This window comes from Pipistrellus hanaki (assembly GCF_964339955.1).
Source record: "Pipistrellus hanaki genome assembly, chromosome: 11".
Taxonomy (NCBI): Eukaryota; Metazoa; Chordata; class Mammalia; order Chiroptera; family Vespertilionidae; genus Pipistrellus; species Pipistrellus hanaki.
Window position 1 is genome coordinate 54,946,255 of NC_140513.1, and position 16,231 is coordinate 54,962,485.

Below are 16,231 nucleotides of genomic sequence, written 5' to 3' on the forward strand. Positions count from 1 at the left end.
GCTCCCCAGTTCCATTCATGCTGTTGCAAATGGTAAGAATTCTTTTTTTTACAGCAGCGTAGTATTCCATTATGTACCACAGTTTTCTAATCCACTTATCTGCTGATGGGCACTTAGGCTGTTTCCAAATCTTAGCTATTGTAAATTGTGCTGCTATCAACATATGAGTGCATATATCCTTTCTGATGGGTGTTTCTGTTTTCCCAGTAATCCCACTTCTAGGCAGAGCTATTTTTAATGATAGCAAGAAGAGGCCAGAGTATGTGTGACTTTGTGTACCAGTTGGTGTTAGAGATGGAATACATCACAGATCATTGACAGGGTTCGATTGTTTGTGCTCAGTGGGTGTTGAAGAATGATGATGATAGGAATTGGAGAGGAGAAGGCTTTGAAATAGGTGCCCTGGTCTTCAGTGAATGAAGGAGAGTGTTCCTAAGACAGAAGATGACTAGAGTTGATAGGGAAAAGGGTAGAATACCAGATGCTTGAATCTTCAATAAGCAGAAATTTTTACAGGACAATACAAAAATAATTGTCTGGTGGCATTGCAGAAGAATGACATAGACACTACTTGTTTGAGAATATGTAGAATATCAGAAATTTCTACTTGACAGCTGTAGGACTAGAGCTTTCTTATAAGAGATTCAGATTTCAGTGAAAAGGTTAGTGGTATAAGTTAAGCATTTTTGTAGTTGAATCATGCAGAAGGAGCTTCGGTTACTATATATAAAAATATATTACTATTATATTAATATGTATAAGATTAAAATAATGTTTAATATAACATCTAGTTCCACTTTAAAATTTGAATTTGATTGTAATTTTGTTTCAGGATTTTTAAAAAGTCGAGATCGTGCCTATACAAAATTCTACACCTTTTTATGCAAAACACAGATTTTTATTCGTTTCATTGAAGAATGTAGTTTTGTAAGTGATAAAGATACTGGATTGGCATTTTTTGATGACTGCGTAGAAAAGGTAAAAGTTTATCCTATATAGCAATGTTAAGGAAAAATTTTAAGAGTTTGGCTAGCTGTATGTATAATCATCATCATTATTATTAGCCCAAATGATCTGAAGGAAACAACATAGGCGGTGTGTGTGTGTGTCTGTGGGTACGTGCACTTACGTGTACATGCAAGTGTCTGACTCTGGGCTTAGTATAAGTAATTTTCCTGTGTCTAGTTTCCACCATACATAGCAAATTTTTCTCTTTGATTCTCACTTTGTAACTATGAAGTACTAAATTGACCCTATTAAAACTTAAATATTTAATTTATATGAATTTTAGTAATTAATTTACAAAATTTACTTTTTTAGGAATAAATGGAGTCCTGTATTCTTTTGTTTTAATGTCTTTCCAGATACTTTTGCTAATCTATTTCTTTTGTCCTAATGGAGGTTATTTGGAAATATGTTAAGTTTTTAAGCTTTATTCACCCATCCTAAGGAAATTCAAATTGATTCTTCACAATTGATGACTGACTTAGATATATAAATATTTTTCATCTTTAATAGAATTCTTATTTTTGCTATGTGGCTCTTGGGGCTGATTATTTATACAAACTATATATTATGTAAAATTTAATATTATATCCAAAAAAAGGTAGAATATTATGACGTATTTTTTATGGACTCCTAATGATTCATATGCCTTAGAAAACTTCATTAACTTTCTCCCCTTCTATCAGTGTAATCTAAAACTTCAGGGATACAATTAAAATTATTTAACATTTTAGTTTACTTATAAAAGTGATAGTCCAGTATCATCCAGTTAGAGGGATGCTTAGATAATGTCAATCACTAATGCAGGAATTTAATAATAATTAATTTTTTATTTGAGAAGCCAGATTCCTCTTGTGATTTGCCATCTTTTGCTAATGAAGGATTTATGAAAAAACTACTAAAAATAAATTATTTTTTAATAGCCTCAAAAGAAGTATTATACTTTAGCCTAATATGGTATAGAGTCCCCAAAATTGTGAAGTGTTTTTATTTGTCCAGTATTAAAAAAGGATACTTTTTAAAAATAAGAACTTTAGATAATCTCTATTAAATTCACAGCAGACATTTTCCTTAAGAACTTTTTTCTTTTTTCCTAGTTGTTTCCTGATAAAGGCACAGAGAAAACAGATAAGGTATTTTTTTCTTAAGTTTTTGAAATTTCAGAATTAGGTCTTGCTTACATATAAATTAACTGGGAAATAATTATTTTTCAGATTGATTTTGATTCAACAGATGATACCAAATTGATAGAGCTAGATGATTCACAAAAAAGTGAGCACACTGTATTCATAATGCCACCAGAGCCACCTCCTGATGATGCAAAGGACCTGTCGCCAAAGTACAGGTAGCAAGAATTCTTTAAAAGAGCTCTGTGGGCACAGATTTAATGACTTATTTTTATTATTTCTGATTATTAGTAGATACATGTATTAATCATTTGTGAAGGTCATTTTCAAAGTTCAGTGAATTAATGGAGATGAATATTTTATAATGTCAGTGGGTAATGTAAATTAAGACTTGGACAGTCTTGTTTGAAAATAAGCCAGATGTTGATCACTAGTCACCTAAACATTCAACCATATTTTAATCTTTAAAAAATTTATTTACTTTTGTGAGGTTCTGCCTTTCTTCGGGGGTTTTGTTGTCAATATAAAGACTGTAATTCTTACTCATTAGGAAGATGTCAGAGTAAACCTAAAAGTAGAGGGGCAGGAATCATTCTTTAAATGTAAAGAATAGGATTTGGATGGAATCTTTTGAGAAATTAAAATATATTTGATTGTTATTGTTATACAGTGGTGCCTCACACAACGAACTTAATTCGTTCCAGGAGCAAGCTTGTTATGCAAAAAGTTCGTTATGTGAAAATCGTTTTCCCATAACAATACATGTTAAAAAAAATAATTCATTCTGTAGCATAAAATATGCTAAGATGACATAAAAAAAATATGCTAAGATGACATATTTTTATTTAGATACATCTAAAAACATAATTTTTAAAAAAAAAAAACACATTTTTTTAATTTTAAGACAGACTAAGTAGAGTCTACCGAATCTTGCACATCTTCATCCATTTTCTGCTTTTTGGCCGATGGTTTCATGAAAAACCTGTCCAAAGTTCGCTGTGCGAGGCGTTCGTTATGCGAGGCACCACTGTAATTGTTATAAGCACAATAAACTTAGAAAAGCAAACAACGAAAAAGAAAACTAGTACATCATTTTAGCACCTATACTTAATCTTTTAACAACTGTATTATATTTTTCCTGTCTTTCAGTGCATAAATTTGCACTTACTATACTTAAAACAAATATGGGTTCATCTTGTACATATTTTTTGTAACTTGTGTTTGCCTTTAATGGCCTGAACATGTTTCCATGCCAAAAAATATTTTTGTGCCATATCATTTTGAATGACCACATTACATGCATTTATTGTGATTTATTTCACTAGTCTCCTGTGGATTGTTTGTAGTTCTTTGCTGTTTATATCTTTGTGTATATAAACAGTTATTTTCTTAGGCTGTTTTCTTAAAATAATATCAGGAGTAAAGAAAATATAAAATAACTGTCATAAAAATATGGAATTAATATGTAATATAAGAATGAAGAATATATACCATACGGATTGAGTGGCTTAATTAAGTACCATTTGATTGCATATTAACTACAGAATTCTATTTCACTTTGGCTTAATCACTATGCATTTGGACTCCAGGTATTGACAAACAAGATAAATAGAGAAAGGCAATACTTCCCAGAAGAAAATTGGCCAAAGGAGGCAATTTGCGAGAAGAAATCCCAATAGACAGTAATATGAAAATATATTAAGCTTTTCTAGTATTCAAAGAAATGCAAACCAAAATGATGAGTAAAAGCACTTTTAATCTATCATATTGAAGATAAGCTATACTACCAGTTAAAGTGTATATTAGAGTCTGCAAATATAGCCTTTCTGGAAATAAATTTGTAACGATTTATAATAATTTTTATTCTCTTGATAAATATGGATCATAGCAAACCCTGATATTAGATTAGGCATTATTCTAAGAAATTAAGCAAAAGTATTTACAAAGATACATATACAAAGATATTAATTACAAAAATTTAGAAATAACCTAAAATGCCCAGTAGTAAAAAATTGGGTAAATTATTGTATATACCTAAAATGAAAATATTATGAATTTTTCTTTTAGATACCAATGCAAGGTACTTTTATGAAGAAAACCAAAATTATAAATTATACTAAATATTATTTTTAAATATAAATTACCATTGAACACCTGGGTTCTGTTGCAAGGATTAAGTCCTCTGTCAAGTATAAGATATCAGGTTTTTCCATGGATTGGTTGAAAAAAACAAATAGGGTGGGGAGGATTCAAAGTTTCTATATAGGTGGTCTATGCATTTCATAACTATGTCATCTTTCATTTTTTGGAGAAAAAAATGTTTTCTGTATAAGGATTTTGGGGAATAATATTGGGTACTATTTAAGGCTTAGAAATAGTAACCTAAATCATGGAATAATATGAAGAGTTAATGTATTTTAAATCAGCAATTCTAATTTTGCTTTTCATTTTAGTTACAAATACTTTCCAAGACTGGACCTTAAGCTTTTTGACAGACCACAGGAATTGAAACTTTGTTTTAATAGACACCCTACTGGGAATAGCATTACAAACAGTCCAGCTCTCATGGCTAAGAGAAGTAAACAGGTTAGATATTCTTTATCTAATACATGCTAATTAAAAATGTAAAATATGTATATGTGATATGCAGCTTATACCGTATTTTTTCGGCGTATAAGACGACTTTTGAAATGAGAAAAAGTCAACCGAAAATCGGGGGCAAAAGACCAAAATTGCACAAAAATTACCTGCAGATCTTGACGGCAAAGTAAGTCTTTTCTTTGAAGTGGGGGGTAGTCTTATACAGCGAATATAGGCCTAAACCTATGTTTTAACTGTAAAATTAGGGGGTCGTCTTATATGCCGGAAAATACGGGTAGTTTAGAATTATCACCCACAGTAACCATTTGAAGACCCATTGTGGTTGATAATGAACTAAACTAGATTTCTTACAATCCTACTTACAATGTTGAGGCTGAAGTTTTTGAATGCTTATTAGTATGTTTATGCTTTAAAAGAATTCTTGGGAACCAAATACACTTTTTAAAAAAATATATATTTTATTGATTTTTTACAGAAAGAAAGAGAGAGGAATAGAGAGTTAGAAACATTGATGAGAGAGAATCATCGATCAGTTGCCTCTTGCACACCCCCCTCTGGGGACGTGCCCGCAACCAAGGTACATGCCCTTGCCCGGAATCGAACCTGGGACCTTTCAGTCCGCAGGCTGACGCTCTATCCACTGAGCCAAACTGGTTTCAGCCCAAATACACTTTTTACAAAACTTTATGGATATAGTAGAAGCCCAGTGTACGACATTCCTGCATGGCTGGGGGCGGGGGATCCCCCTCAGCCCAGCCTGTACCCTTTGGCAGTCTGAGACCCACCAGCTTAGGCCAGGCAGGCGGACATCCCCCAAGGGGTTCTTAACACTGCTGTGGAGGCGGGCGTGGCTGGTCATTCTGCCATTCAGTTGATTTGCATATTAGGGTTTTATTATAGAACTGGAGGCCTCGTGCACGAAAATTCGGTTCACTAGGGGGAGAGTTCCCCTCAGCCTGGCCTGCACCCTCTTACAATCTGGGACCCCTTCAGTAAGGCCCCTAGGCTTGGCCTGAGATCAGGGCCTACCAGGGCTTTCCTTCCCCAGGCTGTAGGCTGCTGGCCCCACCCCTGCTGCTGCCACTGCTTGCCATCTGTGCAGTGCTGCCCCTCCTCCCCTGCCACCGGTGGCCTCCCTTTGCAGGTGACAGGCTAGGTATAATAGCTTGGCTGGCCTGGGCCTCCCTCTTTCTTTGCTGGGGGGTGGGCCCTAACTGCTAGTCTGCCTACTTGATCACCCCTATTCACTCTGCCTGCCTGCCTAATTGCCCCTAATCACTTGCTTGGGGGCAGAGCCAGCCTAGTGAGGGGCTGTCTGCCTACCTAATCTCCCCTAACTGCTTGCTTGCCTACCTGATCATCCCTAACTACTGGTCTGCCTACCTGATCACCCCTAACTGCTGGCCTGCCTACTTGATCACCCCTAACTGCTGGCCTGCCTACCTGATCACCCTAACTGCTGGTCTGCCTACCTGATCACCCTAACTGCTGGCCTGCCTACCTGATCACCCTAACTGCTGGCCTGCCTACCTAATCACCCCTAACCACTCTGCCTGCCTGCCTGATTGCCCCTAACCACTTGCTTGGGGGTGGGGCCAGCCTAGTGAGGGGCTGTCTGCCTACCTTATCTCCCCTAACTGCTTGCCTGCCTACCTGATCACCCCAACCCCTCTGCCTGCCTGCCTGCCTGATTGCCCCTTACTGCTTGCTTGCGGGCGGGCCCAGCACTAACTTCCAGTTGGTCAGCCTCCGGTCGTTACTGGTCGTTACGATCCAGGGTTTTTATATATATTAGGATAATTCACATACCATACAATTCACCCATTTAAAGTATACTCAGTGGCTTTTATTATAGTATATTCACAGGGTTGTGCAACCACACCAAAATCAATTTTAGAACATTTTTGTCACCCCTAAAAGAAATCTTGCACCGTTTAGTTGTTAACTTCCAGGTTTTCCCCCCACAGCACCAGGCAACCGCTAATCTATTTTTTGTCTCTATAGTTTTGTCTATGCTGGGCATTTGATATAAATGGAATTGTATAACATGTAGCCTTTTGCGATTGGCTTCTTTCACTTCTAATGTTTTTAAGGTTCATCCATGTTGTTGCATCATGTATCAATACTTCATTTATTTTTATTGCTGAATAATATTCCCCTATATAGATAAATACCGCATTTTATTTATCTATTCATGGACATGTGAGTGGTTCCTACTTTTTGGCTATTATGAATAGTGCTGCTATGAATATTTGTGTGTTTTCACTTCTCTTGGGTGTATGCCTAGAAGTAGAATTGCTGTGTCATATGGCAATTCTTGAACTTTTGGGAGGAACTGTCAGACTGTTTTCCTCAATGGCTACACCAATTTCCATTTCCACCAGCAGTGTATGAGAGTTCCAATTTCACTACATCCTTGTCAGTTCTTATTATTATCTGTCTTTTTTATTATAGCATCCTATTTGGTGTGAAGTGGCATGATTTTGATTTGTGTTTCCCTCAAGGTTAATGTAAATGTACTTTATACTGACTACTACATTCAAAAGGGAGTGTGAGTGAGTTAACTTAGAATATCTTGCTTTAATACCATATCTGATTTAAGCTATAGTTAGGTATGAATTAAAATTAAACATCTTTTATACATATACTGACATTTTGGGAGTCTTATAAACATGGGAAATTTCTTTTTTTTTTTTTTTTATGAGAACTCTTTTTATTTTTTTATTTTTTTATTTTTTTATTTTTATTTATTTTTTTTAATAAGTTTTTATTTTTCATATTATTACAAATGTTCCTTCCCCCCCCCCCCACCATTGCTCTGTTCCACCAGGTTCCCACCCCACCCTATGCCCTTTCCCCTCTCCCCATTGTCCTCATCCATAGGTGCACAGTTTATGTTCAGTCTCTTCCCACGCCCCCCTCTCCCCTTTTCCCCAAGAATCGTCAGTTCACTCCCCTTCCATACCTCTGATTCTATTATATTCAACAGTTAATATTGTTCATCAGATTTTTTTAATTTCCTTGGTTTTTAGATTCACTTGTTGATAATTACGTATTTGTTGTTCATAATTTTTATCTTTGTTTACTTTCTCTTCTGAAAGAACCCCCTTCAGCAATTCATATAATTCTGGTTTGGTGGTGATGAACTCCTTTAGCTTTTTTTTATTAGTGAAGCTCTTTATCTGGCCTTCGATTCTGAGTGATAGCTTCGCTGGGTAGCTTATTTTTGGCTGTAGGTTCTTGCTATTCATCACCTTGAATATTTCTTGCCATTCCCTTCTGGCCTGCATGGTTTCTATTGAGAAGTCACCTGACAATCGTATAGGTGCTCCTTTATAAGTTACTACCTTCTTTGCTCTTGCTTCTTTTAATATTCTCTCTTTATCTTTTGCTCTTGGAATTTTAATAATGATGTGTCTCGGTGTGGTCCTCTTTGGATTCCTTTTGTTTGGAGTTCTGTGCACTTCCTGGACTTGTAAGTCAAATTCTTTCACCAGGTGGGGGAAGTTTTCTGTCACTATTTCTTTCAGTATGTTTTCGATATCTTGCTCTCTCTCATCTTCTGGAACCCCCATAATTCTGATGTTGGTTCGCTTGAAGTTGTCCCAGAGGTTTCTTACATTATCTTCAATTTTCTGGATTCTCTTGCCTTCTAGCTTCTGTGGAGGAGTGTCTTCTGGCTCTTTATGTTCCAAATCTTTGACTTGATTCTTGTGATCTTCCCTTCTGTTTTTAGGACTCTGTAGAATATTTTTTATTTCAGACAATGTATTCTTTATTTCTTGTTGTTCCCTTATCATTTCTTGATGGTCTCTTTTCATATCCTCATAGGCCTTATCCATCTTTTCTAGGAAATTCTTGAAAAACCTTATAAGCGTAGATTTGAACTCTATATCCAGACGCTTTTTGTCCTCCATTTCTTTCGTTTGTGATCTATTTTGTTGTCGCATTTCGCAGTTACAGATGGGACGGGGTTTCAGGGTGGAGCCTGCAGCTTTGGCTTCCGTCAGCCCCGCCCTATGCGGGTCCTTCAGTGCTCGCTGCCGGCGCCTCTGAGAGAAAGGTGCCCTCGGTTTTCGCCTGCTGCCAAACAGTCTATGCTCTCCCACAATGAGCCCGGTATTGGGGTTCAGTTCAGTTGGAAGTGGAGTTGGAGGTGGCGTTCACAGCAGTCTGGAGCCCCAGTCTCCTTCCCGTCAGGGCAATCCCGCGGCACAGCCGACCGTCCCTTCTCTGGGGGCAGTGTGCGCGCCTCCGGGACCTCCTTTCTCCGCTACCCCGGGGTTCCGACTTACAGCCCAGCTCCCTATGGCTGAGCCTGAGTCCCTGGGGTCTGGCCCAGAACTGGGGTTCAGAGCAGTCAGGGGCCCAGCACAGTCGGAGTTTTCTCTCCTTCCCGCTTGGGAACGCCCGCCAGGCACTCGGCCTCCCTCCTCTCCGGCTCCGTCCTCTCCGCGCGCGCCGCGTGTCTCCGTACCTTAGGCTTTTACAGCTCCTCCGTGCTTCCTTCTGGTTTTCTCCTTGCTTCTTGTTGTAGGATTTCCAGTCAGTCGACTTTCCTGTAGTTCTGGGTAATGTCCATTTTATATTTTAGTTGTATTTTATTAAAATTGTTGTGTGCGGCTGCGGCTAGTTGCCTACCCGAGCAGCCATCTTGGATTCCAACATGGGAAATTTCAAAATGAAATTCTTAGTTCAGGTTTTACCAATTCTTATATAATCCCTCAAATCTGAGATTAACCTGAGGTGTTCCTTAACTTCATATAGAACACATTTCTCTCAATGTTGTCTGAAGGGAATTTTTTTTAGTAAGCTGCCTACCAGCTTACTAAAGGCAAGTTTCTAAAATGGGAAAATTTTGTTACTAAGTTTTTTTTTTTGTTTGTTTGTTTGTTTGTTTTGTTACTAAATCTTTAAATCTCATTTTCATCATCTTTTTCTGATTTTCCAGGCTAGCTGGAAAAGGAAAGGAACTGTATTTTCAAATATATCTTTAAGTCTCATAGGAATAAAGATCATGAGAAAATTAATACACCAGGATATATTTTTTTTTAGAACATATCCCAGTAGAGGGATCTTGAGTGCAAGGCACACCATAGAAGTTTGATTTATCTGGAAGACTCTATAGCATCTAGAGTTAAAGCTCAGCAGGTGATTTTATCCTATTCTATCTTGCACTCAAATCAGAATGATAATCAGGTTGAAAATATGACTATCGAACAGTTAGGTAGTAAGGTCTATGATCTTTCTCAGACTATGTTGACTTCAAAGAAGTAGAGCTTTTTATGTAATCATTCAGTGAAGGAATTAACAGACTGTAGTGAGGGAGGTTAAAGTGGAAATCTTGGCAGAAAATAGTCTAGGGCAGTGGTCGGCAAACTCATTAGCCAACACAGCCAAATATCAATAGTACAACGACTGAAATTGCTTTTGAGAGCCAAATTTTTTAAACTTAAACTTCTAACACCACTTCTTCAAAATAGACTTGCCCAAGCTGTGGTATTTTGTGGAAGAGCCACACTCAAGCCACACTCTCTGAGCCGCAGTTTGCCGACCACCGGTCTAGGGCATTTTAACTTTTTAGTAGGGAGAAGAGTGAGAAGACTAACTTTTCAAAAATGACATTGAAGAACTTGTAAGCTATTAATGGTTAAATCCCTTTCATCCATCAAACATGAGTGCCTTCTATGTGAAGGGCACCAAATTAATTATTATATTATCATCATATTATAAAAATATGAATCTTCTCTGCTTTTAAGGAATTTCTAGTGTATTATGCTCACCATCAAATAGTTATAGTACAATATAAGTGCTTCTGTAGGTGAATGTTGAAAGGCCATGTGGCACTAAGTAGGAAGCCACTCACAAAAGTAAAAGTATGAAATGCTTGATTTTAGAGTAAAATTTGACATTATATTCTTTTTTCCCTTTTCCTTTTCACTTCCCCCCTTGTAATGAATTTTAATAAATACCATAATGTTTTATTCTCTTTCTAGGAGATAAAAACAGCTCATAAGTTGGCGAAGAGATGTTACACAAATCCACCACAATGGGCCAAGTGTCTCTTCAGTCATTGTTTCAGTTTGTGGTTTATTTGTCTCCCAGCCTATGTTAGAGTTTCTCATCCTAAGGTCAGAGCACTTCAGCAGGCATATGATGTACTTATTAAGATGAGGAAAACAGACGTGGATCCGCTAGATGAGGCAAGTATAACAAATTGAGAATGTTACTAAGTTAAATTTTATTTTTACATTTTTAAGAAAAGTTATTTCTCAGTTGCTTTAAAGAATCCTCAAATATTTTCATTATAAGTAATAAGAGCAAAACATGTACTTTGTTTCATAGGGATACTACTTATTTATTTTAAAATATAATTATTTTAAAAATTACTGCTTTGGAATGAAGCTGAGACTTCGTATTTATACCAGATTGTTTGTCCTTGATAAATAGAAAATAATATTGATTACATTTTATTTTATTTATTATTATTATTTTATTATTATTATTTTTAATATATTTTATTGATTTTTTACAGAGAGGAAGAGAGAGGGATAGAGAGTTAGAAACATCGATGAGAGAGAATCATCTATCAGCTGCCTCTTGCACACCCTCTACTGGGGATGTGCCCGCAACCAAGGTACATGCCCTTGACCGGAATCAAACCTGGGACCCTTCAGTCCACAGGCTGATGCTCTATCCACTGAGCCAAACCGGTTTCGGCTACATTTTATTTTTGATATACCTTTGTTAGGAAGCAAATAGGGAGTAGACTTTCCACTAGGACTTATGTTATGAAATCAGTCTATGTTTCAGATTACGTAACTGAAGTGTAGTGCCAAATTTCTCAATCTTGGTACTACTGACATTTAAATTTTTTTTATTTATTTATTAGAGAGAGTTGTTATTCTACTTATTTATACATCTCATGATTGATTCTTGTGTGTATCCTGACCTGGGATTAAATCTACAACCTTGGCATCCTTGGTTAGGGTGCCACTAACCAATTGAATTACATGGCAAGGCACTAATGACATTTTGACCTGCATAATTATTTATTCTGGGGGCTTGTCTGGGCCTGTCCTGCACATGGTTGGATGTTTACCAGTATACCCACTAGATGCCAGTAGCAAACCATTCCTATAAGGGCAATCAAAAGTATCTCAGATATTGCCAAGCGTCCCCTGGAGGACAAAATTGCCCACTGGTGTTGGTAATAATAGTACCTTCCTCATAAGTTTAGTTTAATGCTTAAATCAGTTAATGTACATAATGTGCCTAGAATAGTACCTGGCTCCTAGTAAGCACTGAGTGAATGATGTGTTACATGTTTTACATACAATCTCTTTTAAAAATTTTTATAAAAAATTGATTTCAGCCAAACCAGTTTGGCTCAGTGGATAGAGCGTTGGTCTGCGGACTGGAAGGTCGCAGGTTTGATTCCAGTCAAGGGCATGTACATTGGTTACGGGCATATTCCCAGTGGGAGGTGTGCAGGAGACAGCTGATCTGATGTTTTCTCTCATCGATGTTTCTAGCTCTTTATCCCTCTCCCTTCCTCTTTATAAAAAAAAAAAAAATCAATAAAATATATTAAAAAATTGATTTCAGAGAGAAGAAGGGAGAAGGAGAGAGAGAGAGAAACAAAATAATGAGAATTATTGATCAGCTGCCTCCTGCATGCCCCCTACTGGGGATCGAGCCCCCAACCCAGATGTGTACTCTGACCAGGAATCAAACCATGACCTCCTGGTTCGTGGGTTGATGCACAACCACTGGGCCACACAAAATCTCTCTTAAGCTTTAGAAGCATCCTAAGAGATAGTGATAATAGTTGAAGAAATTGAGTCACTTATTTAGTTTTTCTCTTTGTTCTCTTTTCCCTTTAAAATTATTTTTAGTGTTAAGATAATTATAAATGATATATAGAACCAGATTAGAATTTAAAATAAAGTTGAAATAAAAAATCAGTAATAGATGTCTGGGAGGAAGGAGAGAGAGAATGAGAGCACAAGGATAGAAGAGAAATGGGATTAAAGAGAGCACATTATAGCTTGAGCAATAGCTATATATTTTTTCTTTAAAATAAAAAGATCTGAAACTAATACAGCATTTACAGGATTAAGATTTGATATTGCTGTGGGCATACTAAAGCTCATTTTTCTCTAAGTATTATTTGTATATTTATAAAAAGCTTTTAAAATAATGCAATAAATGCATAAATACGTGGAATAACAACTAAAAAAATTTTACAGTACTTGATCAGAATCAGTGCTTTGTGTTTTTAAAAATTCTGATAATTTTTATATCTAAGAAGCATTTCAAGATGTTTTAAGTTTTTTGAAAAGTATACAATATTTTAAGTGTTTTAAAGTATTCTGCAAATATTGATTATGTTACTGTACTCTAAATTGAAAGCATAATTCTTGATTATTTCTTTGATAAGTTATAAGTTCACAAGACATGTCAGAAAACTATTTTCTGAAAACTATTTTCTTTCAAAGGTATTAAGTTCTATGTTAGTCTCTGGTACAAATAATGACATTCTTTTATTTTCTAACATGCAGCAATTGGAACTAGTAAGCTAAGAAATTTTTTCTATTTCAACAATAAACACCATGATAGGAGGTTTAAAATTTCAAGGTTGATTTCTTCTATTTTTAACTACTAACAAGTTATATCGAGAGATTTGTAGTATGCTGAAGTAATTGCATCTCTACTGCTAGAAGAAATGTTTGTTTAATACTTAAGAATGCATATTTGATGCATTTTATCTGTTTATTGATTATACATAGACTAGCACATTAAAGTTTTCACAGTATTTTCATGTATATTATTTCCTTTGGTATTGCCAACAACTCTGTGAGGCAGTTTATATATTAGTTACGTTTTAAAAAGAAAGAAATTTGGCCCCAGCCAGTTTGGCTCAGTGGATAGAGCGTCAGCCTGCGGACTGAAAGGTCCCAGGTGTGATTCCTGTCAAGGGCATGTACCTTGGTTGCAGGCACATCCCCAGTAGGGGTTGTGCAAGAGGCAGCTGATAGATGATTCTCTCTAATTGATGTTTCTAACTCTCTATCCCTCTCTCTTCCTCTCTGTAAAAAATCAATAAAATATATTAAAAAATAAAAATAAAAAGAAAGATACTGTGCCTTATTCATCTTAAAAAAATAAAAATAAAATAATAAATAAATGAAAAGAAATTTGAAACAGATGAATTGACACACAGATAAGCTTCCCAGCAAGTAATTAATGTGTATGTTTAGGTCCATATTTTATCAGAACCCACATTCTTCATGTTTTCTACTATCTTTTTTTTCTAATATATTTTATTGATTTTTTACAGAGAGGAAGAGAGAGGGATAGAGAGTTAGAAACGTCGATGAGAGAGAAACATCGACCAGCTGCCTCTTGCACACCCCCTACCGGGGATGTGCCCACAACCAAGGTACATGCCCTTGACCGGAATCGAACCCGGGACCTTTCAGTCCGCAGACCGACACTCTACCACTGAGCCAAACTGGTTTTGGCTCTACTATCATCTTTTAATAAGTGAAATTCTAACTTTTAGGAATACCCAGTTGTCCTGTCCTCTTCTGATCAAATTCGGCCTCCCCTTGGTAAACACATATGCCAAGAAAATCCTTTGCTAATTATATTTGTGTTTCTATCTTTTTTCACATACTTTTTAAAGACATGGTTTTACAGAATTCTTTTTATTATATTGGCATCCTAGAGAATATTGTCTTTAATTCCTTTGGCACAGAATATTATATAGGAGAGAGCTATTTTAATCATACTTGATTTTAAAAATGAATTTTTAAAATTATGGATAATAATAGTCATTCTCTTTGTGCATAGTTACTGAAACAAATGGCACACATGCACATAGATCTTAAGTGCAACATACAATAATCCTGGTACTTCCATTAATGAATGAGTTTTACAAATAATTTACCAAGACATTCAAACCACAACAATTGAGAAAGTAGTGCTTAATAACTTTGAGAAGAAGAATTGGGTAAATCATTTAAAAATCTCTGCAAATCACGGATGGACTGTGTGCTAACTACTATTGCTTTGATGTTATTTTTTGTTAGGTGTGCTATCGAGTAGTAATGCAGCTTTGTGGACTTTGGGGCCATCCTGTTTTAGCAGTCAGAGTCTTATTTGAAATGAAAACTGCTAACATAAAGCCAAATGCTATTACTTATGGTTATTATAATAAGGTAAGTAGGATTGACATTGGGCAATGTATGCTGCTTATTCAGACTGATAATTTTTTGCCCTAACTGGTTTGGCTCATTGGATAGAGCGTCGTCCTGCGGACTGAAGGGTCCCAGGTTCGATTCCTGTCAAGGGCACATGCTAGGGTTGTGGGCTCGGTCCCCAGTAGGGAGCATGCAGGAGGAATTTCCTGCATATTCCTCTCAATGATTTCCTCTCAATGTTCATGTTTCTATCTCTCTCTCTCCCTCTCCCTTCCTTTCTGAAATCAGTAAAAATATATTTTTAAAAATGATAATTTTAATACCTTCTTTTAGAGGGTTGGGGTATAATTTCTATATATGTACTATATATGTATGTATATTTTCAAAAATAAAATATTTCTAATAACCATTACTTTTACCTTTATTTTACTTTTAGGTAGTTTTGGAGAGCCCGTGGCCTAGCAGTACCCGTAGTGGTATCTTCTTATGGACGAAGGTACGGAATGTGGTACATGGCTTGGCACAGTTTAGGCAGCCACTTAAAAAGTCCGTGCAAAAGTCACAGGTCTCCTCAATATCAGGTAATACATGTGATTGGAAAGATACTTTCTTGCTGAACCATAATCTTCAGAGTTATCTGAATTTTAATTATAGGAAGTATAATTTAATTATATGAAGTATAATTCCTGTAGTTTGAAGTATAATTATATGAAGTAGAAAACATAAATCAAATTCTAGTTGATAATTTTTTATACAATTGAAGATATATTATCTTAGCTCCAAATTTTCCCCCCACCCCATATTTAGAAAGTGTTCTGCAACTTTAAATGAACTCTGGGTCATTGATGTTTAGTTTCAGAAATTGTCAGTGCATGAATTATTGAACTGCTATTGTCCTTATCTTTAGCTCCTCAGAATGCCACAGGTGGAAGTGATGGGGACACGGTGAGCCACGGTAGCGTGGATAGTTCTAATGATGCTAACAATGGGGAGCACACAGTCTTCGTCAGAGATTTAATCAGTCTTGATTCCATTGATAATCACTCTAGCACAGGTACTAAATCTGGATTTACTAACCCTTCACTTAATCTCATGTTAAGTCTTTCCTTTTTAAAAAAGCTTTTACACCCCTCTTGAGTTTGGGTAATATGAGCTTTAGGTACTTTTAAAATAATGTATATAAATGCAGAAATTATACCTTTGATTTCTGTTCACCTCTCTTTATTTCCTATAGTTAACTTTGGAGTGCTGTGCAAAAGGCTCTAGGCATGGAACTTCTCTGTATTTGTT

At 36.1% G+C, this 16,231-nt stretch overlaps 1 protein-coding gene and 1 long non-coding RNA gene across 5 annotated transcripts in view; one reads left to right on the forward strand and one right to left on the reverse strand.

Annotated features, from left to right (window-relative positions):
* DENND4C (DENN domain containing 4C) overlaps positions 1-16,231 on the forward strand; it is a 112,722-nt gene that overhangs the window by 57,140 nt on the left and 39,351 nt on the right. For 2 of the 4 annotated variants that reach the window (XM_084898070.1, XM_084898072.1), the window contains exons 13-20: positions 833-978; positions 2,103-2,138; positions 2,220-2,350; positions 4,586-4,718; positions 10,730-10,936; positions 14,831-14,959; positions 15,378-15,522; positions 15,849-15,995. In XM_084898070.1, coding sequence (XP_084754196.1) covers positions 833-978; positions 2,103-2,138; positions 2,220-2,350; positions 4,586-4,718; positions 10,730-10,936; positions 14,831-14,959; positions 15,378-15,522; positions 15,849-15,995 — 1,074 coding nt within the window. The remainder of the gene's footprint in view (positions 1-832; positions 979-2,102; positions 2,139-2,219; positions 2,351-4,585; positions 4,719-10,729; positions 10,937-14,830; positions 14,960-15,377; positions 15,523-15,848; positions 15,996-16,231) is intronic. The other 2 variants (XM_084898071.1, XM_084898073.1) reach the window with 1 other exon arrangement.
* LOC311629728 lies at positions 5,904-6,295 on the reverse strand. The gene is made up of 3 exons (XR_014796250.1): positions 6,235-6,295; positions 6,117-6,176; positions 5,904-6,086 (listed from the first exon to the last, which is right to left on the reverse strand). It is a non-coding gene; the product is annotated as an uncharacterized lncRNA (long non-coding RNA).